The 27,735-nt window shown below is 36.7% G+C and overlaps 1 protein-coding gene across 3 annotated transcripts in view; it reads left to right on the forward strand.

Annotated features, from left to right (window-relative positions):
• Positions 1–27,735, forward strand: part of METTL15 (methyltransferase 15, mitochondrial 12S rRNA N4-cytidine) — an 88,781-nt gene that overhangs the window by 24,569 nt on the left and 36,477 nt on the right. For all 3 annotated transcript variants that reach the window (XM_083362421.1, XM_083362420.1, XM_083362422.1), the window contains exon 3: positions 26,012–26,148. In XM_083362421.1, the coding sequence (XP_083218547.1) occupies positions 26,012–26,148 (137 nt within the window). The remainder of the gene's footprint in view (positions 1–26,011; positions 26,149–27,735) is intronic.

Genomic DNA, 27,735 nt, shown 5'->3' on the forward strand with positions numbered 1-27,735 from the left:
AACAATAAAAAGTTAAAAAAACATAAAATACAAAATTTAAAAAAGAATTAAATCATAAATGTAATAAATACATAACAATTAACCCAATAAAATCTAATTTAAAACTATAGTCAGTCCAGGCTTGATTGTTGGAACAGCCATGTCTTCAGGTCATAGCGGAAGGACCGAAGGTCAAGGGCCATCCGCAGCTCCGGAGGCAACTCATTCCAGAGGGTCAGCGCGCCCACAGAGAAGGCTCTCCCCCTGGGGTTCGCCAGCCGGCATTGCTTAGCTGACAGAACCCTGAGGAGGCCGACTCTGTGGGAGTGAACCGGGCGATGGGAGGTTGACAATGGCAGCAGGTGGTCTCGCAAGTACCCTGGACCTAAGCCATGTAGGGCTTTAAAGGTAATTACCAGCACCTTGAATCGCACCCGGAGGGCAACTGGAAGCCAATGCAGCTTGCGTAGGAGTGGTAGAACATGGGAGTATCGAGAAACTCCCATAAGCACCTGCGCGGCCGCATTCTGCACCAGCTGAAGCCTCCGGGTGCACTTCAAGGGCAGCCCCATGTAGAGAGCACTGCAGTAATCCAGGAGAGAAGTGACAAGGGTGTGGGTGACCGTGTATAGGGCATCTCGATCCAAAAAGGGGCGCAACTGGTGCACCAGGCGAACCTGTGCGAAGGCCCCCCCGGTCACAGCAGTTAGATGATCCTCCAAGTTAAGCCGTAAATCCAGGAGGACACCCAAGTTGCGGGCCCTTTCTGAGGGGGGTAATACCTCCCCCCCATCAGAAGAGATGGAACATGGACAATACAAGATGCCGGTATCCACAGCCACTCAGTCTTGGAGGGGTTCAGCCTGAGCCTGTTCTTTCCCATCCAGACCCGCACCACCTCCAGGCACTGGGACATCACGTCAAGGGCATCACTGGGTTGGCTTGGGGTGGAGATGAACAACTGGGTATCATCCGCATATTGGTGATACCTCACCCTAAAGCCACAGATGATCTCACCCAGCGGCTTCATATAGATGTTAAACGGGGGGAGAGAACCGACCCCTGAGGCACCCCACAAGTGAGGGGCCATGGGGTAGATCTCTGCCCCCCTGCCAATACAAACTGTGAGCGGCCCGAGAGGTAGGAGGAGAACCACCATAGAACAGTGCCTCCCACTCCTAACCCCCTGAGCCGTCGCAGCAGGATACCATGGTCGATGGTATCAAAAGCCGCTGAGAGGTCAAGTAGGACCAGGACAGAGGAACAACCCCTGTCCCGGGCCCGCCAGAGATCATCTACCAGTGTGACCAATGCCGTTTCCGTGCTGTAACCGGGCCTGAAACCAGACTGGTGCGGGTCCAGATAGTCTGCTTCATCCAGGAATTGTGGGAGCTGACGCACCACAACACTCAAGAAAGCGAAGGTTGGAGACAGGACGATAGTTATTCAAGGAGGCCGGGTCCAGGGCAGGCTTCTTGAGAAGGGGCCCACCACCGCCTCTTTTAAGGCGGAGGGGAAGACACCCTCCATCAATGAAGCGTCGACAACTTCCTGGAGCCAACCCCCTGTCACCTCCCCGGCGGCCGAAACCAGCCAGGAGGGACATGGGTCCAATAGAGCACGAGGTATTGGATGTAGACAATTCACAGCTGGATCTATTCAGGGATGCTAGGAGCCGGAGGCAATCCAGCAGAGCAGAAAAGAGGAAGGCAATGAGGCAACTCGGGAGAAGGCAATGAGAAGCCACGCCTTGGGACTGCTGATAAAAGGGGAGATGTGGGAGGTGCTGGTTGCTGAAGGCAACCGTTTGAAGATCTTCTAGAGTCCTGGTTTTTTATTCTGGTTTAACTCTTGTTTGAACTTTTGGTTTAACTCTTGTTTGAACTTTTGGTTTAACTCTTGTTTGAACTCTTTGTAAATAAATTTGGTTGGGTTTTTCCCAGCGTGTTGACTATAAAAAGGGGTTGTCCCTCACATTGAAACAGGGCCGGTCGTAGGCTGGAACAGAACACTTACTGTCCAAATTTCTCTACAGAGGATGCTATTTCTTCTGTTCTCCATCTGACCTTGGCGCACTTAGAAATACTCAAGTGCCAATACTGTTTGTTGACTTTAGTTTGGTGTTTAATACAATCTTTCCTCAGCAGCTAGTAGAGAAAACGGGCCATTTAAGCTTTAGTACTCCTTTGTGCAACTGGATTATTGATTTTCTTGATAGGCCCCAATATGTGTGAGTTGGGACTAATATTTCTAACACTATTTTCCTGAGCACAGGTTCTCCTCAGGGCGGTGTCCTAAGTCTGCTGTTGTTCACCCTGTTGACCATGACTGTTGTGCAAGATTTGCTACCAACTAGATTGTGAAGTATGCAGATGATAGAACAGTTGTAGGCCTTATTCAACAGTAAGCACAACTGAGGGTGCTTACCATAAGGAGTTAGAGGGCTTGGTGAACTGTTGTAATAAAAACAGCCTTGTCTTAAATGTAGGAAATCTAAAGAGATCATTGTCGATTTCAGAAAAGGCAGGCACAGCCACACACCTTAGTGTATTAATGATTCACTTGTGGAGGTGGTTACCAGCATCAGGTTTCTGGGTGTGTAGCAAACGAGTAGGCTAGCTTGGTCGCTCAACAGTGAGACACTAGTGAAGCGGGCACAGATGCACCTGCATTTTTTGCATCGCATGAGAGAAGTATATCTTCCTTCCCCTGTCCTTATCATTTTCTATAGAGGGACAATTGATCCCATCCTGTCATGGCATTACTGTCTGGTTTGGAAGCATTACTGGTTTGGACAGGAAGGTGATTCAGAGAGTGGTGAGGATGGCCGAAAAGATTATTGTTGTTCACTTCTTTCTATCCAGGACATAGCATATAAATGATGCTTGAGCAGGATTTGCAATATTGTTTGGGATGCTACACATCCTCTTCATAGCCTGTTTTCCTTGTTACCTTCTGGAAGGAGGCTTCATGGTATCCAAGGCAGAACATCCAGATTCAGCCAGTTTTGTTCCCTATAGTATCAACCTTGTGAACTCTAAAGTTTCTTCTTTCTGCTATGTATTCAAAATTGACACTGATTATTGTGTGTGTGTGTGTGTGTGTATGGGTGCAAGTATTTATATGTGTGTATATAGCATGTGTATATGTGTTATGTATGGGTATGGGTAGATATATACTATCTTTTGAGAACAGGCAATGGAATTTCATTTTTTAATGTGTGCCAGTGTGCTCACAGTGAAAAATAACCATAAAGTTTATCTTATCTCATGTCATCTCTTCTCATCTCACTTGATATTTGTTTCAAAATATAATTTTATTTGTTTATATGACAGTATCAGTGCAGATCAATCAACAATTGTCCAAAACAAACAACCCAAACTCTACGTAATAATTACCTCCTTAAGGTCACAGAGTTGAATAATATTTGTATACCATCTTTTCTTGTCTCTTTAAATTCTCATTGTGATCTTGGACACCAAAAGATTTCAGAATTAAACAATTTTTCAGCTATCTCTCACAGATTCTTGGGGTATTTCTTCTCTTGGCAAGCTCTCATAGCTTATCTTTGGTTTAGTTAAGATAGCCTTTCTACCCTGACACACATTTCAGATATGTTGGATTGCTATTATTATTATCCACAGTTGGCATGCCCAACAATCAAGCTAGATAGAGATGCAAAAAATTCTAACAAAGCATCCTGAAGATGCTATCTATGATAGAAAAGATTTGTTAAGACACTGCTTCAGTAGTTTACCAGCAAACAATAGTACCTCTGTTGATCCAAACCAAACCAAACAGTCAGTCCTGACTGACTGTTTCGACCAGTTAATTTCATTTGCCTGGAATTGTCAAAATCAAAATGATTAATTATAGTTTAATTCAGTGGTGGAATTCAGCCAGTTCGCATCAGTTTGGCAGAACCAGTAGCTAATTTTTTGTTGCCCAGATGCTGGAAGCAGCATCTTCACAGAGAACCGGTTGTTCACATACTTGAATACCATCACTGGTTTAATCATAGTAACATATTAGCCAGCATACAGTAATTTTTGAATAAATTTATGCTTTATCCAAGTATGTTAGCTTCCTCTCCTTGTTCTTTTTTTTTTGCTCTTACCTTTCAAGGAATAATTTTATTTTACAATAACAATATGTTTTAACTTTAATTTATCTGTCTTTAATCTCCAGAATTTGTTTTCTGTAATCTAAATGTTAATATCAAGATTCTTGAATAATTTTGAGACACTGATTGCAAATAATGATTGATAGTTTGAAATGGATTCACAAAATGTAAATAAATATGAACAAGCAATACATAAAATAAATTTTTAAAATCTACATTAGAGTAACAAAATATTGACATTAGCTTTTAGCTTTTCTAGAACTCTTTGTCTGACTAGTCAGTAAAAAAAGGGAAAAATGGAGGGGTAATATTGTCCCTGTGAAAGATGTAATGTTTTCATTAATTTTCTTTAAAAGAATGTGGAAAGAAATGGTACATACAGATAGTCCTTAGATTACAAGTTCCACAGTATCCCCATAGTCATAACATCATGACGTATGATGTTCCCTGCCTGCTTCCCAGAAGCAAACTGAGTTGGGAAGTTGGCAAGAATTTGGGAGTTGTAATCACATGAGGTTCTTACTTATGACACACACAGTCCTTTTTTAATGACAACAATGGGGACTGCTGGAATTGCCATCACTATGCAATGCAGTCATGTGATTTTGTAATTTATGACTACATCATTTAGCAACATTATTCCCAATACCAGTTGCTGACATAACCCAAGGACTACCTTTATTCATATTGGATTCCAGGAAAGTTTCAAATTATACCTAGGTATATTACAGACCTTTGCCAAAATAAATAAGCAACTAATGACAATAAATTTACTTGCTACATATAATTGATACGATAGTTGATTTTTCTCTAGATTTAGGAATGATGGGTCAATTCAAGTAACATAGAAATAGAAATATACCGGTAATTGAATCAGCGGAATAATAGAGCAGTATGATTTTTCCATAGTGGTAGTGAAGAAAAATGTAACTTTTTATATAATCACATAAATAAGATTGATAAAAATAATATTTAAAACCAAAACCATAAGTTTCTTTTATTTTTGCAAAAGTTATTTGCATTGATGTTTTTGCAAGAATTTTTAATGGTTCTATGACTTAAGACTGCAACCTTTTTTGTCCAGTGTATACAAAATATAAAGGATTGCATACCTTACATTTAAAATACATGGGTTGGATCTATATGCAAGCCAGCTGTAGCAATAACTTGTTGAAAGCAGCAAGACTGTTAGCAGCTAGTCATGACATATTCAATTTTATTTAGTTTTGCCCAATATAGTGTGTGAAAAAGATTGCATGGAATAAATTAGAAATGATGCTAGAAAACTAGTGATTGTATGGCATGGGTCCGGGTTATTTATGGGAGTGCCTTTTGCCGGCGTTAACTTCCCATCGTCCTGTGCGCTCCCATAGAGAGGGCCTCCTCAGGTGCCGTCGGTCAGGGAATGTCGACTGGCGGCCCCCAGGGGGAGCATTCTCTGTGGGCGTGCCTGCCCTCTGGAATCAGCTCCCTGTTGAGCTCCGGATGGCTCCTGACCTTAGCTCTTTCCGCTGTGACCTGAAGACTTGGCTATTCGAACTTGCCGGCCTGGACTGAGGGACTGGGATTTTAGATTAAATTTTAAATTTTAAATTTTAGAATGTGTTTTATTGTTCAGGGCTATTTGTTTAATTTGTTTTAATTTTTATATATTATGTGTTGTATATAGTGTTTTAATTGCCCTGTACACCGCCCCGAGTCCTTCGGGAGAGGGGCGGTATACAAATCCAAATAATAATAATAATAATATGCATCTTTTTGGTATACATCATGTTGATAAATTTTATGACCATCTTCATTTTTAATTTTGGCTTTGAAACATATATAATATATTTTAATGCTCTGGATGTTTATTTTCTTTGAGATAAAGAATATTCTATTCAAATGTTTACAACTAAAGTTTTCAGAAATTCTCTCTCCATTATGTATTTTATAATGCATTGAAGCTGTTGAGTTTATGTTTATCATAGAGAAGAATATATTAATGTAAAAATAGTAGAATATATGTGAGCTGAACACTGAATAATGATTACTGTGTAGCAGTTGAATATTTAATTTGCTTAATTAAACCAACCTTAGATATTGTAGCCTTTAATCCAAACCAGCAAGTCCTAACAAAGAAACGTAAAATGATCTCATCAGTGTGAAATAAGATATTGGAAGTAGAACTTACCTCATAAAATTGAAAGACTAGGTAAGTTCCCTCCTTTTCTCTGGTTTGTAAGGTACCAAACAATAGGATAGCATCTTTATACTACAGAAAAAGATTATTATATACACTTTAGAAACACTTTTACATAAAGGAGATTAAATGTTCAATTATTGCTATTTACACAGACAGCTATGTTTGAAATAAAGCTGCTTTGTTAAAAAGAAATATAGTTGTGTTTTGTGATAATCTAAGGTGTTAGCTTCAAAGCAAAGCTGATTCCTTAATATGTCTTTTAAGAGTTTCTGTAATAGCTGTCAAAAAAGTATTATGTGGTGTATTCTTTTTGTCTGCATGTCTTATTTTAGAAACCTCTGTTCCTTTGGGAATTTTTTTTTAAAAAAAATCAGTTCATGGATTTGAAAATATGTATATTTTATAGCATAGCACCTCTAATATTTTTTTTGCCTGCTGTATTGTAAAACCTGCATTGCCTCATTTTTCATTGTCCTTTAGGATTTCAGTATTTTCATTGGATTCTTTGTTATTATTAAGTCAATCAGTATTAGTATACTGGTAAAGGAAGTTTAATTTCCATAGAAATATTATAATCTGTGCAAAAAATTAAATCTTGTTTTTTCTTAGAAGTTTGGAATACTATCGTTTTTGTACAATTGTCCTTATATAAATATAAATCACAATAAGCTGTGCTCTTTAATTATTTATCAGTGTATTGGATCTGCATCCCAGATGAGAATATGAGCATCTTGAATTACACTGTACCGGAGATCATTAAATCTTCTTTTCTTGGTGGTGTTTGGAAGCATTATATTTCTAACAACTGAAAAAATGTACCGTATATGTACTGCTCAGTTAATTGCAGCTTTGTTTGCTCTAGTGCCATGATTGTTTATTTTTAAATGTGCGGCTACTTTTCTAATACCTTGGAAAACATGGCAATGAGAATGAATCAATGAGTGAATGAATAGTGACAAAAGTATCTGATTATCATGCTACTTTAAACTTTTATATGGTTTTCTGTCAAATGTGAGATACTTATGAACACATGCTTCATTATTCTTAAAAACTTACCTGATTTTCCTATTGTTTTCCATCATCCTGTTCTCTCTGTTATGTGCTCATACTTAAACAGAATTGAATGGCAATATCATCTTAAACCATCAGTTGTGTTTTTCACACTGCTGTTTTATTGACTGGTTTGATTATTCAAAATTCAAACCTTTGGTCTTGAAAGTAAAAAGGGCTGTATATTTTATATGAAGGATCCTCAAAAAACTTAATTTTCTAGGACAGGGGTCTCCAAGCTATGGGCCGTGGCTTGGTACTGGGCTGCGGCCTTTTGACCACCGGGCCATGGGTATGGCTGGCGAGTGCACGCATGTGTGGGGCGCTAGCACCGCCATCACCATCACATGGGCAGTAGTGGCCCATTTACGCATGTACATGGGCGGTAGCGGCCCATTTGCACACATGCACAGGGACTAGCGGCCCACCTGCGCATACACACAGGCATCAGCTGTGCCCACACCCATCTGTGTATGTGCGCACATTTCTCTGCTCCTAACTTCTTCTCCAGGCCAACAACCAGGAAAGGTTGGGGAGCTCTGTTCTAGGACTTCTCCAACTTGACCTTAAAAATAAAAATAATTCTTTTCCTGCTAAATATGTTATATCTATATAGTCATATGTACGCTTATGAAAATGATCTTTTTGCAATTGATTCTCTTTTTAATGAATTTGCAGCCTGTATTTTAGTGAGCAATGTGTATTTTATGTAAATAGATGCTTATTTATACAGATTACTTCGTGAATAGTGTTATTTGAGAATGTTAGATGTCTATGGAGGTTCTTCATCATCCAGGTCATGGTTATCCCAAAGGTGCTTTCTTTCAAAAGGTAACTGGACTTTCTTGTTTTGCTAAAAGATGTTTTTTTGCTTCTCATCCAAAAAACTTCTTCAGTTCTTACTGACTGGTGGAGAATGGAAGGATTCATAGTCCTTACAGTTATGTGGTTGTTTGCCCTCTTTCTGAGAGTTGATGAGGCCACTTGGAGATTTCCCTATGCCCTCAGGATCACCTGAATCCTATAGTCTGCATTTTTTTTCTGGAAATACATTCACACTCCTGCACCATTTGAAGGGTATCCTTGAAAATGTTAGTTTATTTCTACCAAAGAGTTATCTTGACCATTACAGTCCTTCAGTAATTTAATATAGTCTTGACTTTGATGAGGTGCTGCCTATTCAACTTAAAATTATTGCTCTCCTTTCCCCTTCCATTTTAGCTTTGAAAACAGGTTGACAATTGTTTATATCAATACAAGTTATTTAGCCTATCTGGTTTTGAACTGATGCAATAATTCTGAGAAGTAAGTCTTTTGAAAGATTAGTTTAGGTGCCTGATCCTACAACATTGTCTTGGTTACAAAGCATACTGTTTCAAAACTTTTTCTTAATTTTGGAGATTCTTACTTTTGTATCCCGTCATGTCTTCTTTTTACATATTAATTAAAATAGAGACATGAATTTGTTGATGGATTATGTGCTATCAAGTCAATATCAACTCTTAGTAACTAGATGGATTTTCTCCCTGATCTCTCAGGTCTTTCTGGTGCACCCATTGCCATTGTAACTGATTCCTTCCATAGTTCTGCTGATTGTCCTCTATAGAGACGCAGTAGTGCTGATTAAGAAGCAAGATGAGCAAATAAATCTGAATATGCCAGTAGATTTTGAGTAAGCAAGGATTTGTGGCTCTTAAATTGTTAATCAGTAGCATTAACAAAACAGCTTACCATCTTCTGCATAAAGGTAAAGTAAAGGTAAAGGTTCCCCCGCACATGCGTGCTAGTCGTTTCCGACTCTAGGGGCCGGTGCTCATCTCTGTTTCAAAGCCGAAGAGCCAGCGCTTGTCCGAGGACGTCTCTGTGGTCATGTGGCTGGCATGACTAGACGCCAAAGGCGCACGGAACGCCGTTACCTTCCCACCGTAGTGGTCCCTATTTTTCTACTTGCATTTTTACATGCTTTCGAGCTGCTAGGTGGGCAGAAGCTGGGACGAGTAACAGGCGCTCACTCTGTTACGTGGCACTCGGGATTCGACCCGCCAAACTGCCGACCTTCTGATCGACAAGCTCAGCGTCCTAACCCACTGAGCCACCACGTCCCTATGCAGTATTTATTGATTGATTTGCCTATACAATACAATAAAATAAATATGAAGAAAGCCTATAAAACAGAGTTATGTCCTGTGTATGGAAGATTCAGTTCTCATGCATTGGACAATTTTTTTTCTGGGCTCAAAGTAGGAGTGTCATTTGTATCATGCTATTAAAAATCAAGAAATAATTTCAGTACCCTGAAATCTGATTCTTTTTTGCTTTATTAATAGACCTATCTGAATTTCTGAGATGATGTAAGTGTAATACAGAAGTAGACAAATGATTAAATTTGTTGGAAGATGAAGTCTACACTAAGCTGCAAAAAAGGGATAAGCATTTAATCCAACAAGTACTGATTTATATTTTACACTGTTATTTAATGCTCTTTTAAGATACTTTTAAAATGGGACTTCAAGGTGAGGAAAAATAGAAAACTAGAGGTCTCTAAAAGAGCATAGACAACATGGTGACAACCAACAGTCTGTTGATTAGTTTGGTCCAGTGGATAAGAGAGTTTGCCCACTTTCACTCTGGACAGCTACTTCTCACAAGAAGATTTCAGAATAGCAGTTAACCTGTGGGTTTGAGTACTGGGGAAGATAGGAAGCCATCAACTCTAAACTGCTTCAGAGCCTTTAAAGACACAGGGTTCAGCCATCTTACTTTATAATCACCTTTGGATTTACAATTATTTAACAGCTAAAAGAAGTCTTCCAAACAACATATCTGAAAAATCACTTGCTAAGTAAAACTTCTTCCCAAAATAGAAGAAAAGTTAATTAGCAGCTTAAAAATATAAAATAAATAAAAAAGCTAAATAAGAATTTAAGAAAGTTATAAAAAGATTATGAAACCAGACAAATTTGGAACATTGGGAGTTTGAGTAAGATTGCTGAAAAATTGAGTAAACAAGACAATATTTCCATGGGACATAAATTGTTTATCATGGAAGAGATCTTTGGCTAAAAGTTGAAAACAAAGTAATAAAAGAACCCCAAGAGTTCATGAATATAGAAATGAGCCATTAGAGAGGAGTAAAGTTCCAGGCAGAAAAAAGAAACATGAAATTAGCAAAATGATAGTAAAGGTGTTAGTTATGCTTGAGACATTTCAAAGGATTTTTTAAAAACTGGGATAAAAATTTAGAACTAATTCGATGCCAATAAACTCTGTACCTGTAAATGTATTTTTTGAAGAAGATTATAAAGAAAAAATGACAGACAACAATATGGAAGCATTAATGGATGGACAGGTTTAAGAGAGGATACAAATCCTAGCTGATGAAGAAATATTAGAAAATAAAGAAATTGAAGATTATAAAACAGATGACAGAGTGGAAATACAAATAATAAAACCGAGAGATTAAAAAAGGTTGTGGGCAAGGACTTACTTTTGGATATACAAAAAAAGATTTCTAAAATCTTGAAGAAATCTTTAAGATGGGAGAAAGTTTGAATGGAAATCCAATCCTACAACAGCAACTTGATGAATTAAAGATTAAGATTGTTAGAAGCAATAAACCATGTATATATTAATTATTTCATTAAGTGGGGGTGAGCTGTTAATACGTTATTCAACCAACACAAATATTGAAGTTACAATACCTATTTCTTCTTATTTTCAACCCATTGAAATCTGGGCACCATGTTGAATAGACTTTTATCTACTTAAAAATGTGTTCATTGACCATATAAAAATGTGTTTCAAGATTTCAAGATTAAACATATTAGAAAACAATGGACTATAAAAAATAGGTTTCAAGATTTTTAAATGAAACATTTAGAAAACAATCAGCTGAATATAATATTCCGTCTGATGCCTTGCTTACATTATTTGTATATCTTTTTATTAATTTATTAAATTTTAAGCCACCCATCTACCCTGTAAGGTGGCTCTGGGTGGCTATTGTTTGATAGAAAAGTTTGTATGTTATATAACCACTGAAGTAAAACAGAATATTATGAATTTTTGTTTTCCACTTAATTTAATAGTAGTGGAATGCTCCATGACATTGCTTGGATTTTTTACTGTTAATTTTAATTGCTTCTGGAGGAAAACAATCTGAAGCTTTTTTGTTTTGTTTTGAGAAAATGAGATATTTCAAATATAAAGAAATATATCGATACAATGTTCTTAGAGTGAATATTCAATAGTGCTCAATATATTAACATAAATAATAGAATTTTCTTGTTTTATCAATCAGCATCATTTCATGTTTTACAAAATTGCTGCTGATGGATTAAAACCTTTAGAACGGTGTTTTTCACTAGCAGAAATACATTGCTAAAGGATTAAGTTAATTTCTACTTGGAAACTGCTTCTGAATTTTGTACCTGAGATGGAAATAAATGAAACTTTGGGTTTGCTGATTAGATAGGTTTGTTGTTATAGAAATGGCTAATACATGTAAAGTATATAAAAGTAAAAAGTTGAGGCTGTATGTTATTATTTTCACATGATTTAAATATTTTCTTTAAAATGAAATTCTAATTATATTCATATAATTAATGTGATACTATTCTAAAGAACAGATTGATGACCCTAAATTATTTGCTGTAGCTTATTCTCTTTAAATTAATTTTATCATTCTACAAAGATTATTATTTACAATCATGATCTAATTCTTCTATGGCGTATTATTGTTTGGGTGTGAGATTTTTTTTACAATAGTTTTATATATATATTAAACTCAGAAGAGCTGTAAATTGAGTCCAGAGTTAAACTTGAGTTGACAGGAAAAAAACTCCATATATGCCCCAGACGAAAAATGATACTGCTTCCATTTATTTGCGTTGAATAGATTGCAGTTGACAATCTATTGCAGTTAACTGACATAGGAATAGCTATCAAAGTTTGGAAATAATCTACTGAATAATCTACTGAATAAATAAACTACTGAAACAATTTGTAGAAGTATAATAGTATAATATTATATATGTAGTATAATAAGAATATATGCACTTTTCATCAAGAAGGCCCATTTATCAATTATCCTCTTTTACTAAATTGATTGTTGGGGCAATGTAATTAATTATCTTTTGATTCTGTTTGCTGCATTCTTTTTGCATATTTTAAATAATGACTTGTATTAATTTGAAATTTGAGAAATTAATAAAGTGATTTCCAATTTTCTTTACAGCAATTTGAAACATAATTATTGCCATTGTTCTGTTCCAGCCTACAACCGGCCCTGTTGGAATGTCAGGGAGAACCCCTTTTTTATATTCAATAGGCTGGAATTAAGCCAACCAAATTTATTTGCAAAAACTAAATGAAACAGTTCAAAACAGAGTTAAACAAATACAGACTGAGACTATATCAGAAGCTCTTCAAACGGTTGCCTTCAGCAACCAGCACCTCCCACACATTCCCCTTTTAAAAAGCAGTCTCAAGGCGTGGCTTCTCTTTGCCTTCTCCTGAGGTGCCTCATTGCTTTTCTTTGTTCACTTCTGCTAGTCTGCCTCCTGCTTCGAGTGTCCCTGAACAGAGCCAGCTGTGGATCGTCTTCTTCCAATCTTTCAGGCTCACACAGCTGGGTCTGAGGAGGAACAAGATGGGGGGGGGGGCTGGCTGAGAGCTCTGCGGTGCATCAGAACTTTCCTCTGCAACCAAAGGCTCTCCAAAACCCTCCTCCTCCTCCTCCTCCTCCTCTTCAGAATTGTCCGACTCAGCTGCCGAAACCACAGGCTGACACTGAATCACAACAACCATTTCCAGTATCCCAAATTATATATCATAGCTCCCTTCTTCTAAAAACAACCCTTTTCAATCAGTAAATCCCAAGTTCATTTGTTCATTTTTGTCCATGTTCAGCAAAAGGTCCATAAACAGTTTCCAGTCTTTTATAAAAGTAGTTATTGTTTCTTCCCTTACAAGACAAGTCAATTTGGCCATTTCAGCTAGTTCTGCCATCTGTGTAATCCACTTCTTCATTGTTGATATCTCTCTATTTTTCCATCGCTTATATACTAGCATATACTAGCTTCGCTACAATTACCATATATAAAACCAAGCATTGTGACTCTTTTCTAATTGAGTGTACATAAGCCCTGGTCAAAAAAGTTCTGTAATTGTGACTTTCAAAGTAAAATTTAGTTAACTCAGCTTGTGTGTCTTGTATCAATGGTCGGTCTTTGGTATCATCTGTATGTATTTTTGCTAATGTTCATTGTTGCTGTTTTTCTGCATTTTACATACTGTTCCAATGTAGAGTTACTTTAGATGTAATGAAGATTAAGCCTTTTAATGAAATAGCTTGTTTAAGATTGGGCCAGCACCAGAGAAGATTTGATATCTATTTCTTGCTTAAGATGTAAATATGCTCATTTCTTTATTTTAGCAGTAGCATTCCCAAGGAGCAAAAGCTTATGGGAAAACAATCAGAACAAGGGTATGCCATCTCTCCGTTATCCATCTCCCTGTTGTGCTTGCAACACACTCAGGGGATAATAAGAGTGTCAGTTCTTGTAAGAGCACCTGCAGGATCCTTGTACCAGCTGCCACTTCTGTAGCCCCCTGAGCCTGCTTGCAATTATGAATGAGCACAACACAGGAATTCATAGGCATGAGAGATATGAATTACTGTTTACTCTGCTCTTTCTACCATATAATTTTGCTTCTACACAAGCCAATTCAAGCAGAATGAGGGGAAGGAGAATATGTTTAGCAGTTTGCAGGATACACAAACAGGAGCAAAATGATTCCTGAGATTGAAGATACTATTGGAAAACTTCCTTCAGGTGGTATGGTTTTAAAAGTGATTATAATTTATTTTTATATTACATATTAATTGTTAAATGCTGTCTTGAAGCCTAGCTTTGCAGGTAACAAGTGGGATACTTTCAAAACAGATTTGTGTCCAAAGGAATTTGGGATTAGAAAGGCAGGTTTTTTATGGATTAAGGATTGCAGTACTTTCTTTTCCTTGCTCTTCATGGGCAATCCAGATATATCCTGTGCTAATTAAAAAGGATTTCTGAGAGTTCCTTTGATAACATTTTAACTATGGAAAACAGGTGACATTGGAAAATGAGATAAGACAGCCCCTCTATTTTCTCATAACAGCTAAAAGTCGTAAAAAATAAGTACACCGTACAGAAAGTTTTTCTTATTTAACATAAGTGGACATATCAATCTTTTACTTTAATTCATATAATATATAAAGATAAAGGTGATGTAATTGAACAAAAACGATGAAAACATGACTTTGCAATTGTTTAACACAAATCAACAGATTTATTTCCTTCAGTAGAAAAAGCAAATATATCTTTGGCACTATTGCTTGGCATTGCTACCTTTGGCAGAAACAACCTCAATTGGGTGTTTCTTATAACTGTACCATTCTCTGATACCAATTGGGATTTTTTCCCCATTTCTCCATATATACTTTTTTCACCTGTGCAAGTTTTGTACTGTTTTTCTTTTCTTGCAGAGCCCATGTCAAATCACCCCTCTGCATTTTGATGAGATTTAGAAGCAGAATTTGACTTGGTCATTCCAGCATTCTTAATTCCCCCCCCCCTCAGCTATTCCTTGGTAGATTTACTGGAATGTTTAGGGTGATTCTCATGTAGCCATGAGATCATCTAACAGATGATCTTATAGCCTCAACCATCCTCTGACCTTATGAAGAATTCATAGTAAATTCTATAATAGTGAACTGCCTAGGCTCTGATGCAGCAAATCAGCTAACATTTCTACCACAATGCTTTATAGTCAGTGTTAGGTTCTTCTGATGAAATGATGAATTTAGTTTTGCCAAACATGTTTTCTAGTACTGTGGTCAATTAACTATTTTTGCTTTGTCTTTCCTGACCACATTGTTCCAGAATGCCTGGTCTTTGTCCACGTCATGGGTCTTCAGAGTTGACCCTTTTATGACTTGTGGACTTCAACTCCCAGAATTCCTCAGCCAGGCATGCTGGCTGAGGAATTCTGGGAGTTGAAGTCCACAAGTCATAAAAGGGCCAAGTTTGAAGATCCCTGGTCTAAGTGTTCATAACCAAACTTAATTTTGCCCTAATGATTTTTTATTGAAAGCAAAAGTTCCTCTTGGCATACTTACTACCCATGTAGATCTAATTTGGGCTCCTTCTAATGATAGACTCATGCACTTTCACATCAGTAATGGCAAGAGCTATCTGTAGGTCACTTGATGAAATGTAGGGGTTCAGTAACTTATTTTTGCATCTTACATTCTGTTCCCAAGTTGAATTTGCTGGGATGGACTGGACTGGCAAATTAGCAGTTATTTGAAATCTCTGTTTGTAGATGATCTTCTAGATGGTGGAATGATTGAAGTCTAACTTTTCAGTGAGCTTTCTAAATCCTTCCCAGACTCATAGACATACATAATGTTCTTTCTAAAGAGTTCAGAGAGCTCTTTCAATCTAGACAGTGTAATGTCACGCACTTCAACAACAAAGAGAAAAGCAAATGAAATATCTAATGTTTAAATAAGACAAATTCCTCCCATTTCATCCCAACTGATATTTTATCATTTGCACCTTATCTGGTAAACCTGATTCTAATTTTAGATAGCTGAGGTGATAAATGTAGGAGTATAATTACTTTTTCATCATGTAAAATTTGCATTTATATTTATTTAAATTACATACCATCTTTATCAATATTATGGAAATAAAGATCAAATATATAAAAATAAATTCAATGCACTCACCTTTTCATATGACTGTAAAGCTATTAGTTTTTCAAATGTGGCTACCAAAGTTCTATGCAGTATTTCAGATGCAGAGTTACCAAAGAGATATATAAGGATACTACTGTATTGGTTGTTATATTTTCACTTCCTTTTCTAATAATTTAGTTTTATACAGCTGCTGCACAATCAACATCATCAATGAGCTAGGAAAAAGACAGTATCCGTATTTGTTGCTCTGTGAAACTTTTGTATGAAACCATAGATGAGTTGAGTTTTCCAGACATGGTGTTCTGGAAAAAAACAAGCACATTTCTGACCCACACCATTCCACAACTCAAACAGTTCTGCCTAGAATAGTGCAAGATACTTAATTGATAATCCAGAGTTTCACATGCTTTTGCCGCTCACTCATATAGCTTTGAAATGAAGGAATATGATATTTTTGACTCATTTGTTTAATTAAGTTATCTTTGTCTAGCTTTAGGATGTGTGGAAAACATCATATTTTACATCATATTTATGCAGAAATACTGAAAATTCAAAAGGGTTCATAAATCTTTAAATTTTATTGTAGACAGTCAATAGAAATCTGTAGTCAAGCCTGAAGCTAGACTTTAGCATAATCTCAAGCCAGTTTCAAATATGTAAAGAAAGTTTGCATCATGCAGGATTGCCTGCAGAAGAGAAACCGTTATGAACTAAGAATTTCCTAATAACTTCCTGGCTAAAAGTAGTAAGGTAAGGTAGGCAGAAATGAAGAGAACATGTGGTACACACCATTCCCAAGAGTTCATCCAAGTCTATAGGTGTTATAAATTGAAATTTATACTTGGAACTGTACAATATTCATATATTTAACTCAATTGTGACATCTTGATTTTTTCAGCGTTTTTTTTTTTTCATTAAAGGTTTGACAAATATGGAAGATCAAAGTTTGTAATCAAAAGTTTGAGAGAACACAGAATATGAGTCATCCCCTTCACAATCTAAAATAATTCAGTTGTCCACGAGCTTCAAATATATGATTGAATATTATAAATATTATGTGTATTTAATATATTTATAATATAAAGTATACACAATCACCTAGCAGACAACAATCCGAGGCAAGTGTGGAAGGGACTGCAGCACTTAACCAACTGCAAGGGCAATACGAGGAGCATGGTTAACACCGATGCCTCGTTGGCTGAGGAGCTGAATATTCTCTTCACTCGCTACGAGGTAAAAAGACCAGACCCCGTAGCCTCTGCTGGCCAGCCTTCTGATTTTCAGCAACTCACCCTATCTGAAGACCAAGTGAGAACTGTATTGAAGGCTGTGAATCCCAGCAAAGACGCAGGCCCAGATGGGGTGCTGGGGATAGTTGTTAAGAATTGTGCCAATTAGCAGGGGTCCTGACAAGGATTTTTAACATCTCCTTGCAAACGGCATGTGTACCATTGTGCTTGAAAGCAGCTACCATTGTCCCAGTCCCCAAGAAAACTGCAGTTGAGTGCCTGAATGACTACAGACCTGTTGCATTAACGTCTGTAGTCATAAAATGCTTTGAAAGACTGGTTTTCCAACATCTCAGGACATGCCTCCCACTGGATTTCGATAAACATCAATTTGCCTACAGGGGGAACAGGTCGACAGACGATGCCATAGCTACTGCTTTACACTCTGTAGCAAGTCATCTTGAGAAATCTGGAAGCTATGTCATGATGCTTTTTGTTGATTATAGCTCGGCTTTCAACACCATTTTGCCAAGAACACTCATTGAGAAGCTGACTGACTTGAAATTTTCCCCCTCCATCTGCGATTGGATTCAAGACTTTCTTAGGGACCAGTTACAAACAGTGAGGGTCAGGTCTGCTTTGTCCACCCCCCTGAAGCTTTGCACCGGCTCGCCACAGGGCTGCATGCTTAGCCCCTACCTGTACTCTTCATACACATATGACTGTGTATCATCTGACCCATCTACTGTGATAATTAAGTTTACAGATGATACTACCATGGTGGGTCTTATTACAGGTGGGGATGAGACATCATACAGGGCGGAGGTACAAAAACTATCCATATGGTGTTGTAACAACAACTTGCACCTGAACATTGGCAAGACGAAAGAGATGGTGCTAGACTTCCGGAGGAGAAAGGAGGAATCTGCCCCACTTTACATCGGGGAGGACTGTGTGGAGAGAGTTTTCTCCATTAAATTTCTGGGAGTCTACGTCTGTGAAGATCTGACCTGGAAGGTTAATACAACCCAGGTGGCCAGAAAGGCCCAACAGAGACTTCACTTTCTCAGGGTCTTGCAGAAGAACAGGGTAGAACAACGGCTTATGACCCTCTTTTACCGGTCTACTATAGAGAGCGTACTCTCGTACTGTATTGTGGTTTGGTGTGCTGGTCTGACAGCCGCGGATAGGAAAGTATTACAGAGGGTTACAGAACACAGCACAAGACATTGTGGGCTGTCCCCTGACACCACTGGATGACATCTCCAGGGCTTGCTGCCTTGGAAGAGTGAGGAAAATTCTCAGGGATGACTCACACCCTGGATGGTATCTCTTTACTCTCCTACCAGCGGGTAGGAGTTATAGGAGTATAGCCAGCCGTACCAATAGGCTGAAGAACAGCTTTTATCCATGGACTGTTAGGCTTTTGAATGGGAAATAATTTTATAAACTTTATGCATAATTGACTTGTGAGGCCGTTGTGTTGTGCAATTAGCTCACATGGTGTAATAAAATGGAGGGTTTGTGTCACTGTAAGTTGGGGGTGGGGGCACGAAGGGAGGCTCAGCCAATCTTAATGTGTACATGGTTGTGCTTTGACAATAAAGTTTCATTCATTCACAAATATATTTTATAATTATATAATGTGTAGAAACAAGAACAAAAACAAGCTCTATTATGATTCTAGAAGAAATTGTTGCAGTATTGCTGCAGCATAAAACCTCAGATGGGGTGTGTGGTTCTTTATTACCATATTGAATTTTGAGTTTTCTTCCATCTGAACTTTAATGTGCTTTGTCATTCAGTTGACATAACTCATATATGTTTCATAGGATGCCTTTAAAAGAATGCCACAGAGGTCACTAGGAACAGTTATATTAATTGTGCTAGTAAATTACCTATTCTGGCTTGAATATTGACAGATTCATTTCATTCCTTGACATTTATTCCTTTAACACCATGGAATCCAGTTGTAGCATCTTCAAATAGAACCCTAACAGAACTTCTGCTTTGGGTATAAATCCATCTACAACATCATCTTAATTTAGACTGTAGTTTGGCCATCACTGTTCAGACATGTTCATACTTAGAGAGAATTTCCCAGATATTGAAACTTCAGTAATATCTCCCATAGTGGATCAAATCAAATGTATATTCTGCATTATGTATTGGACCTGCAATAGTGAGAGAGGTCATTGTTATAAGTACTATGAACTGTCAACCCTTTAAGGTTGTCTAAACCAACAAATCAAAGTTATGAAAGCTAAGACTACTTTTATTATTAACGTTATAATAAGATAATCTTGCAAGTCTGAATATGCCTGTCCTTCCCTACCTTTATGCAAAAGACAATAAAACATAGATGCTTTCTCAAACTACATTCCTGCTTTAGACTCAGACTTCCCTTATCTGCCCGTTTTCTTGATTTCAGCTGTTCTTCCTGTTCCTTAAGATTATTTTTTTTATTTTTTATATGTATTTATGTATGTGATAAAAAAACTTGATTTTTTTGTTAATTTTGTTTTTTGTTTTTTAAAATAAGTTTTTTTCCCACCAAAAGGAAATTTTGACTCTGAAGGACAGATTTTTGAACAGTGAGAATCAATAACAGACAAAGTATTTGCAGAGTTGATATAGAGTGACTCATTCTTGTAACCAATGCTCTTTATAAAATGGAGAGAATACAAAATATTAGCAATGAATTTATTAGATTCCTTTTATATTTATAGTCTTTCTCTTCATAAACTTGTGAAATAAGAAGAATGAGTTCTTTGTAGAAAACTGTGTAACACTGTCTGGCAGTATAATACTTGTTTATTCTACTTGCGTGCTAGTAGGATAGTTCTGCATTTTTGTATTGGCTTATCTTATTATTGGCCTTGGCATTTTCTGATCTGTTAGATGTAAAAGATAAAGTCAGAATAAACAAGCAATAGGACAGTCCAGACAAAATTCAAAAAAAGATTCAAAAGATCTTGGAGTAGATAACATTTGTTACATATAATATTGTATGATCACATTAATAAACTTATGCACTTGTCTATGCTTCTGATACTCAAATGCCTGTAAGAGAGAAAGCCAGGTCTTTAGAGCTTTCCAAACAATAGGAAGAGTTAGTGCCATCCAAATATTGGGCAGGGTGGTGGTGGTATGATGGAGGAGGAGGGAGGGGGAGGAGAGGGAGGAAGGGTAGTGTTACATAGGACAGTTACAACAAAGAAGTAATGTCTCTTAGGTCTCACAAGATGACATTGCTTAAGTGACAGGATGCAGAGTATACTCACTCAATCAGATCTTAACAAATGGGCAAAAGTAATTAGACACAGGTGATCCTGCAACTAACCAGAGCCTGAGCTCTCAAGGATTTTATATGCAACAGCCACCACCTGGGATTGTATCTAAAAACCCAATATAGTTCCTGCTGCTTGCGTAGTAAGATTGCATCTCAATTTCCATGGAAGATACTTACGTTTTAACTACTACTGTGATTAATTTTGAGTGTGGAATGATGCCATGAGGTCTGCTTTGGGAGGCAAAAGATAGGATATTAATATTAAAACATAATTCTGACTACAGTGTATTGAGTTCAGGTGTAGAAAAGCAAACCTTTTATCTATTTTGTAATATTTATAGCTTGTCCCAATCCTAAGTATTCTAGACAAGGTGAAACAAACCAAGGTACTAAAAAATACAATACTTCAAAGGCAACATTTAATCCTTCCAAAGGCCAAATGTTTCTTAAAACAATGCTGCTTTGGCTTGCTTTCACGATATTTACAGAAGAGGGTCTATCCATATTCACAGAGAGAGTATTGCATAAAATACGAAATATCATTAAAAGCTTATTACCAGGCCCTTGTCCCACAAACCTCACAGGCAGAATATTTAATGTCAAAACAACTTGGCCAATATTATTTAAGTTATCTCTGTGTTTATCTGTGCTAGTTTAGTAACTTACAGATTTGTTTGTAAAAATTTATAGCCAAAATGCCTTACATTTTGTTAACTGGAAAAACAGATTCCTGGGAAGGTAATAGATGTGGACTACCCAGACCAATTACAAAATTACCTCACAAAATATCTGCCTGGTAGTGAGAGGAATTGCTCACAAAATACACATTTACTAGCAGGCAAACTGATGAATGTGCAACCCATCATATTCTTTATTTTTATTTATTTTTATTTCTTTTAATTCCATTTATATCCCGCCCTTCTCCGACTCAGGGCGGCTTACAAGCTTAGCAGTAGCCTTCATTCTATGTATATGCCTGCTTATTAGGGCTTTCACACACACCCCAAGCGGCATTATTACAAAGTCAGCTTAATTGCCCCCAACAATCTGGGTCCTCATTTTACCTACCTCGGAAGGATGGAAGGCTGAGTCAACCTTGAGCCTGGTGGGATGCGAACCTGCACTAATTGCAGGCAGCTGGTGTTACTTAAGGAGGCATTAGCCCACTGCTCCACCAAGGCTCTAAGCCTTTAGCCCTGAACTTGAAGATACTTCCATAAGCATTTTGGGGAGCGGGACGAATGTCAAGTAATAAAACATATATTGTGAGGCTGCAAGAATGTAATATTGTTAAAAAGCCAGTTGAGGCAAAAAGAACAGGCAACACTGAAAAAGTGGCCAAGGGCATAATTGTATTTGTTATCACCTCTTTAGAGAATCTAAAGCTACCCTGTTTCTCCTGAAGCTTGGCAGATGAAAGGTAGCTAAGTCCTTGTTGAAGATACATTCAAAGAGAAACATAAATAAAAAGCAATTTTAAATTACATATTTGAAATAAAAATGAAAAAAAATGTAAGTATGTAAGTATGAACTTACATTAGAAGTACTATAAAACAAATCTTTTGGGGGCAAATTTTGTTCAGAGATGGAAAAATAATTTTAAAAATGCAGAAGTCATTTAAAAACCATACATTTATAAATGCAACGTATTTCTATAAAATACAATGGTATTTAGAAGAGGTCTAGCATGTCATGGTGTAAAAGTTTCTTTCAAATCAAGGATTTGACAATTTCATGGAAATGGCCGTGGTGTTTATAGACTATAAAAATGGCTTTCAGTTGTCTTATTTGGAAATAAAGGAAGTTTCTCATCTGGACCCTCATCTTTCTAGTGATATCCAGTCCAAGTCCAATCCCATTTAGCTTTTTGAAACCAGTATAAGTGGACTAACGGCTGCCATCTACTTTCAGTACTGTAGCTATATTTTCTTGAAGCTGGATAATTAAGACAAAAATCCATAGGCCTATCCTAAATTAGAGGAATAAGGAATTGCAAAATGTTATTTATTTTTCTATCCACATAATGAAAAACTAAAATGTACAGTCACACACTAATTATAAAATTCCTTTGAGAAGATGAGAGGATATAACTATAGAAGTGTGACTCATTCTAGGAAATGTTCATATAATAATCTGTTCTAGAATTTATGGGACCATGGGAATAAAATGTCATTTAGTTGTACAGGCAGGAAAAAAAACCTTAAGTACAATGCAAATAAAAAAATTAAATTGTTGATATATTGTTTTTGTGTTTGATATGACTTGTAATTAGTATGTTGTTCACATTTTAATTGAATGTAGTGCATCTTTCTTACCAGGAAACTGAGTATAGGATTCCTGCCTTAAATTCCCAAACATCTAAATATATACATTATTTATGGTGAAGTAAATCTTTCATTGATCATGCTAGTGTTATTCATGAAAGCAGAGCATACATTCTCTTTTCCTACACACCTAGTGAATGAATGTTTGTGTGCAACAACTAATTTCATAAAATCATACAATTGGCAGGGACCCCAGAGGTAATTTCCACCAACAGAAGGCAGAGTTAATGCAGTAGAACCTCTGATACATTCTTTAGCATCTGCTGTTTCACTTCAGTTGACAGGAAGGTTGCAGTGAGAAAAGGATTTGTGCTACTGTTGTTTAAAAAAATGGAAGCCTGCAGTGACTACACTTAGGCATTTTTTTGAATGTTTGAGTACTAAAGAAGTCCCATCAGTTAAAATTCACTACCAAATGCATATGCATATGATGATAAGTATGTTGCTATGAGTAATGTTCATCTCTGGACCAAAAAAATAATAATGTAAAGATGGTGAACTTGGAAGAGCTGGTTTGTGTGATCAAGAATGAAGTGGCCAACCTCTGACAGCAACTGATGAGTTTCACATGAGAAAGCTTGATGAACTGATTAATGACTATTGGCAAATCATTCCAAGGGAAATTGCTGTCAAAATTGCTGTTTCACAAGAGCATGTGGGTCATATTCTTGATGTTCTTCAATATCTTTTCTGTTGACTTTAAGAAACGTGTCCAACATTGGGAGAAGTGTATGGCAAATGGTGGTGATTATGTCAGAGGAAAAAACCCAGCTAACAATAGAACTCATTTCAAGGATATTTTTTCCTGTTTCATTTATTAATATAACCCATTTAAACTAAAGTTATGGAGTCAAAACAATTTTCATTCAATTCTTTAAGCCCCAAACCCTGCTAGTTTAGATACACTGGAGCTTCATTGACAGGTAAATATTCAGATTCTATTTGAAGACTTCTGACAACAGACAACTTACAATGTCACATGACAGCCTGTTTCACTGGCTGACAATTCATATATTACCATACTGGTTACATTACCCTATTAAAAATAAAGATCCTTCCAAAAAATGGGTCTTGTTTCCTAAGTTTGCCAGCCTTGCGGGACTTGACAAGCATCAGTAATAAGCTGACAGATCTGTAGTTTTTTCCTGCTTTTGAAGAATATTTTACCTTTGTTTTGCTTCAATATTTTAGTGACTGACTTTCTTTTTTAGAAAAAAAAGGCAAAAAAAAATGTCCCTCCCCCTCGACTTCCCTTGCTTGCATAATTCCTTCCCTTGGTTTTCATCAATTGAACAGTCCTATATTGAAATTTATTGGTTTATATATTACTCTTAACCTAAACATGGCAAATTGTGTTGCAATAAATAAAATGAAAAATATAGTAATAAAGCAATGAAAATGATTGAGCTATTTACCGCAATGAAAAGCAAACATGCCAGGGGGCAAAAAAGGCCGGTGAATCAGTAACACATTCAGGAATTTCTCCAAGAAGCTTTTATTAAGAAGAACAATAATATGTGCTTGAGAATTTCACTGTAGAGATTTTGTCTTGAAATAGTCCTCAATCAGGTAAGAATCCCACAATCATCACCAGTTTGCACATATAATAAAAAAAGGTTCATATTGGCTGAAATGTTCTAGCAAATACAAGCTCCAAATTTAGAAACTTGCAGGTCATAACTAATAGATTGGAATTATGTCCCAATTAATGGGCAGCCAGCGGCTAAAAATGAAGTTATAGTGGTTTAGATTTTAAAATATATTATGCTGAAGTCTTAGAAATATCTTTAAGACAGTTTTCATGTAGAGTCCTTTCAGTAACTGTAAAAGAATGAGAGCTAAGGTATGAATCACTCTGTGGTCCAGGAAAATTCCCAGCTGGTACACCAAACTGAGTTGAAACTAGCACTGTTAGACGTTCAGTGAAAAATCTGGTTTCTAATGTACCCACACTCCATGTTAAATGCTTCCTCCTACAGTATCAGTTCAACCCAGTAGGAATCTGTATGTCTTCTCAACAGATAGATTTGAAAATATTCTTCGGTAGCACCTCCATCTTATCAGGTTCAGTCTCATTCTAGGCCCTCATCCATTACTACTGACAGATTTCAGTCTAGACCAGGGGTAGGCAACCTAGGCTGTTTTATGACTCGTGGACTTCAACTCCCAGAATTTCTGAGTCAGCATCGCTCAGTTTGGAAACCTTTCCCATTCCCCTCAGCATGGCTGGCTCAGGAATTCTGGGAGTTGGAGTCCATGAGTCATTAAAAGAGCCGAGGTTGCCTATCCCTGGTCTAGACCCTGCATCTTTTATCTATTGGATGTAGAATTGAGAGATCGATATAGGTATCATTATTATACTGATAGCATTTTGCCCCAGGTCAATGAGTAAACTTTTGAAGTCGTCTTAAGTGTTAAAAGAGAGATGAGATCTAATGTGCAACATCCTGTAGTCTTCCACATTTGTAATACAATTTTAGTAGATTATTTTTTCATTTCTTCCACCCCTTATGACATATTAAACCTTTTAAATCATAAGACTTGAAAAGTAAAAATGTTCCTATATAATATATGAAATCATCACAGAATATCGTGTTGTATTACTGTTATTAATTAAAGCTTTAAAAATGCATCATGCAACATGTAACATGAGTTTTTACCTTCTAGCCTTTGGAATGATTTGATTACATGATTGTTTCACCAGACCAGCTCACATTTAATTATACCAAATGTGTAAATAACTATTCGCAATCGTAGGAAATTTTGCGTTAATTTATGTCACTATGAAATTTTAACTTTTCTGAAGTTCTCATCTAGGAGGCAACTTGAAACTCCTTTATATATCTATTTTTTCATTAGAAAATAAGTTTTAGATGCTTTTGGGAGTTAATACACAATATGAAGTATGTTTAATTGCAAATTTTATTGAGTAATGAAGTTTGCCTATAGGGATTGATGGGGCAGTTGATTACAACTGAAAGAAAACAGTTTTTGCTTGTTAAATAGGATAAATGTACAAGTAACTAAAATGGATATCAATATATGTTTTTATTAATAAGTAACAAGATTTTTTTCCTTATCAGCATATTCTTGATATGACATTTGGAGCAGGAGGTCACACAAAGGCAATTTTACAAAAGGCAAAGGATATCAAAATATATGCACTCGACAGAGACCCCGCAGCTTATAAATTAGCTCAACAACTTTCTGCATCTTATCCGTGAGTATAATTTTTATTTTTTGTTTGATGAGTGATTATGTACTGTTATTGTGTTGACCCCTCGTGACCAACAAAAACATTTTTTTCATGGTGATCTGTCCCTAACTTGTTATGCCCATCAGTACTTTAACTGAGTTCATCCTTCTCATTGCTTGTCCCTTTCTTTTTCCTTGCAATTTTCTCATCTTTAGATCCTTCTTCAGAGAGTTGGCTGTTTTCCGTAATATGTCCAAAGTAAGATAAATTAAGTCTGTTTGTACCTTGAGCGAGAATTCTGGGAATCACATGTTTGATAATACATTTGTTTGTTTTTTTGACTATCCATGATATTCTCAGAAGTCTTCTCCATCATCAAATTAGTATTAGTGCGTTTTCCATCCTCCTTCAGTCCAAACACACACGTACTCTCTACAAAGCATGGCCATGACCTTTATTGATTCCAGGATTGGAAATCAATTGCCTTCTAAAGTGGGAATCCACTATAAAATGTATGTATATAGATAGGTAGGTAGGTATTTATTTATTAAACAAATTTATATACCTGTCCATCTCACCAAAGGCAGCTCTGGATGACATACAGCAAATTCCCTGTAGGTTTTATAGAACCAATCAGGGTTCCAATTCTGTCGTGTACAGTGCTTATTTTGGTATGTAGCCTCCATGTAGCCAAGGCCATTTGCTTTACTTCCTGAAAATGAAAGGCGACCAAAACAAGAATGTTACAGTCTGTCAGAGCTTCAACGTGGACATATCAATACATTCTCTAGCGACACAAAGAACCTAACAACAGAATATTCAAGGACAAGGCTTTATGTTATTTGTTCTACGGATCTGATACAAACACTTATGATTAGCCGCTCCTGTAAAATCTACAAGTGTACACAAATTAATATCATATGTCAATTCTGGACTTTAAGCCCGATTGCTGTTTCTTGCCTTTACATGACAACATACTTTTTTCCATCTGTTTCTCAACCTTGTTGAGGAATTTGTTTTGATAATAACCTTGTCTTATCTCAGATGTATTACCTCTAATCTTGGTGGCATCAACCTTAACATCAACTTTGGCAAGGTATAACTTTGTGATTTAAAACCACTCTGGGAATTGAAATCCATCATTTTAATTTCATATTAATTTTAATTGCAGCTTTAAACACCATTGGTACATTTTTTAAAAATAAATTTATTTCTAGGGTATCCAGTGCCAATTTTAATTTCTATTATTTCAACAGTTGCAATCAGGTATGAAACTTTACTGCATCAAGAGAACAGTTTTTCATTTCTCAGTTGCCTTTTCTTGATTACTATGTACGTTGTTTGGCAGATGTTATAATATATAAACACAAGTACACACCCACACACATATACAAATACACATGCAAACATGGAGACACACCCATTTATTGTGTCATTGAAGCTGATGTTTATGTAGGTTGAAGAATATTACCTTTTCAGTATACAACTACTGTAAATTGTTTAGTGAAAATCTGATGAAAATAGCTAGTTTTCTGTTCAGGATTGTTATGAGAGATTTCTAATTTCCACATTGCAAAGATTTCGTAGTAATTTCAGTGAGGGAAAAAATGT

Source organism: Vipera ursinii, assembly GCF_947247035.1.
Source record: "Vipera ursinii genome assembly, chromosome: 1".
NCBI classification, from domain to species: Eukaryota; Metazoa; Chordata; class Lepidosauria; order Squamata; family Viperidae; genus Vipera; species Vipera ursinii.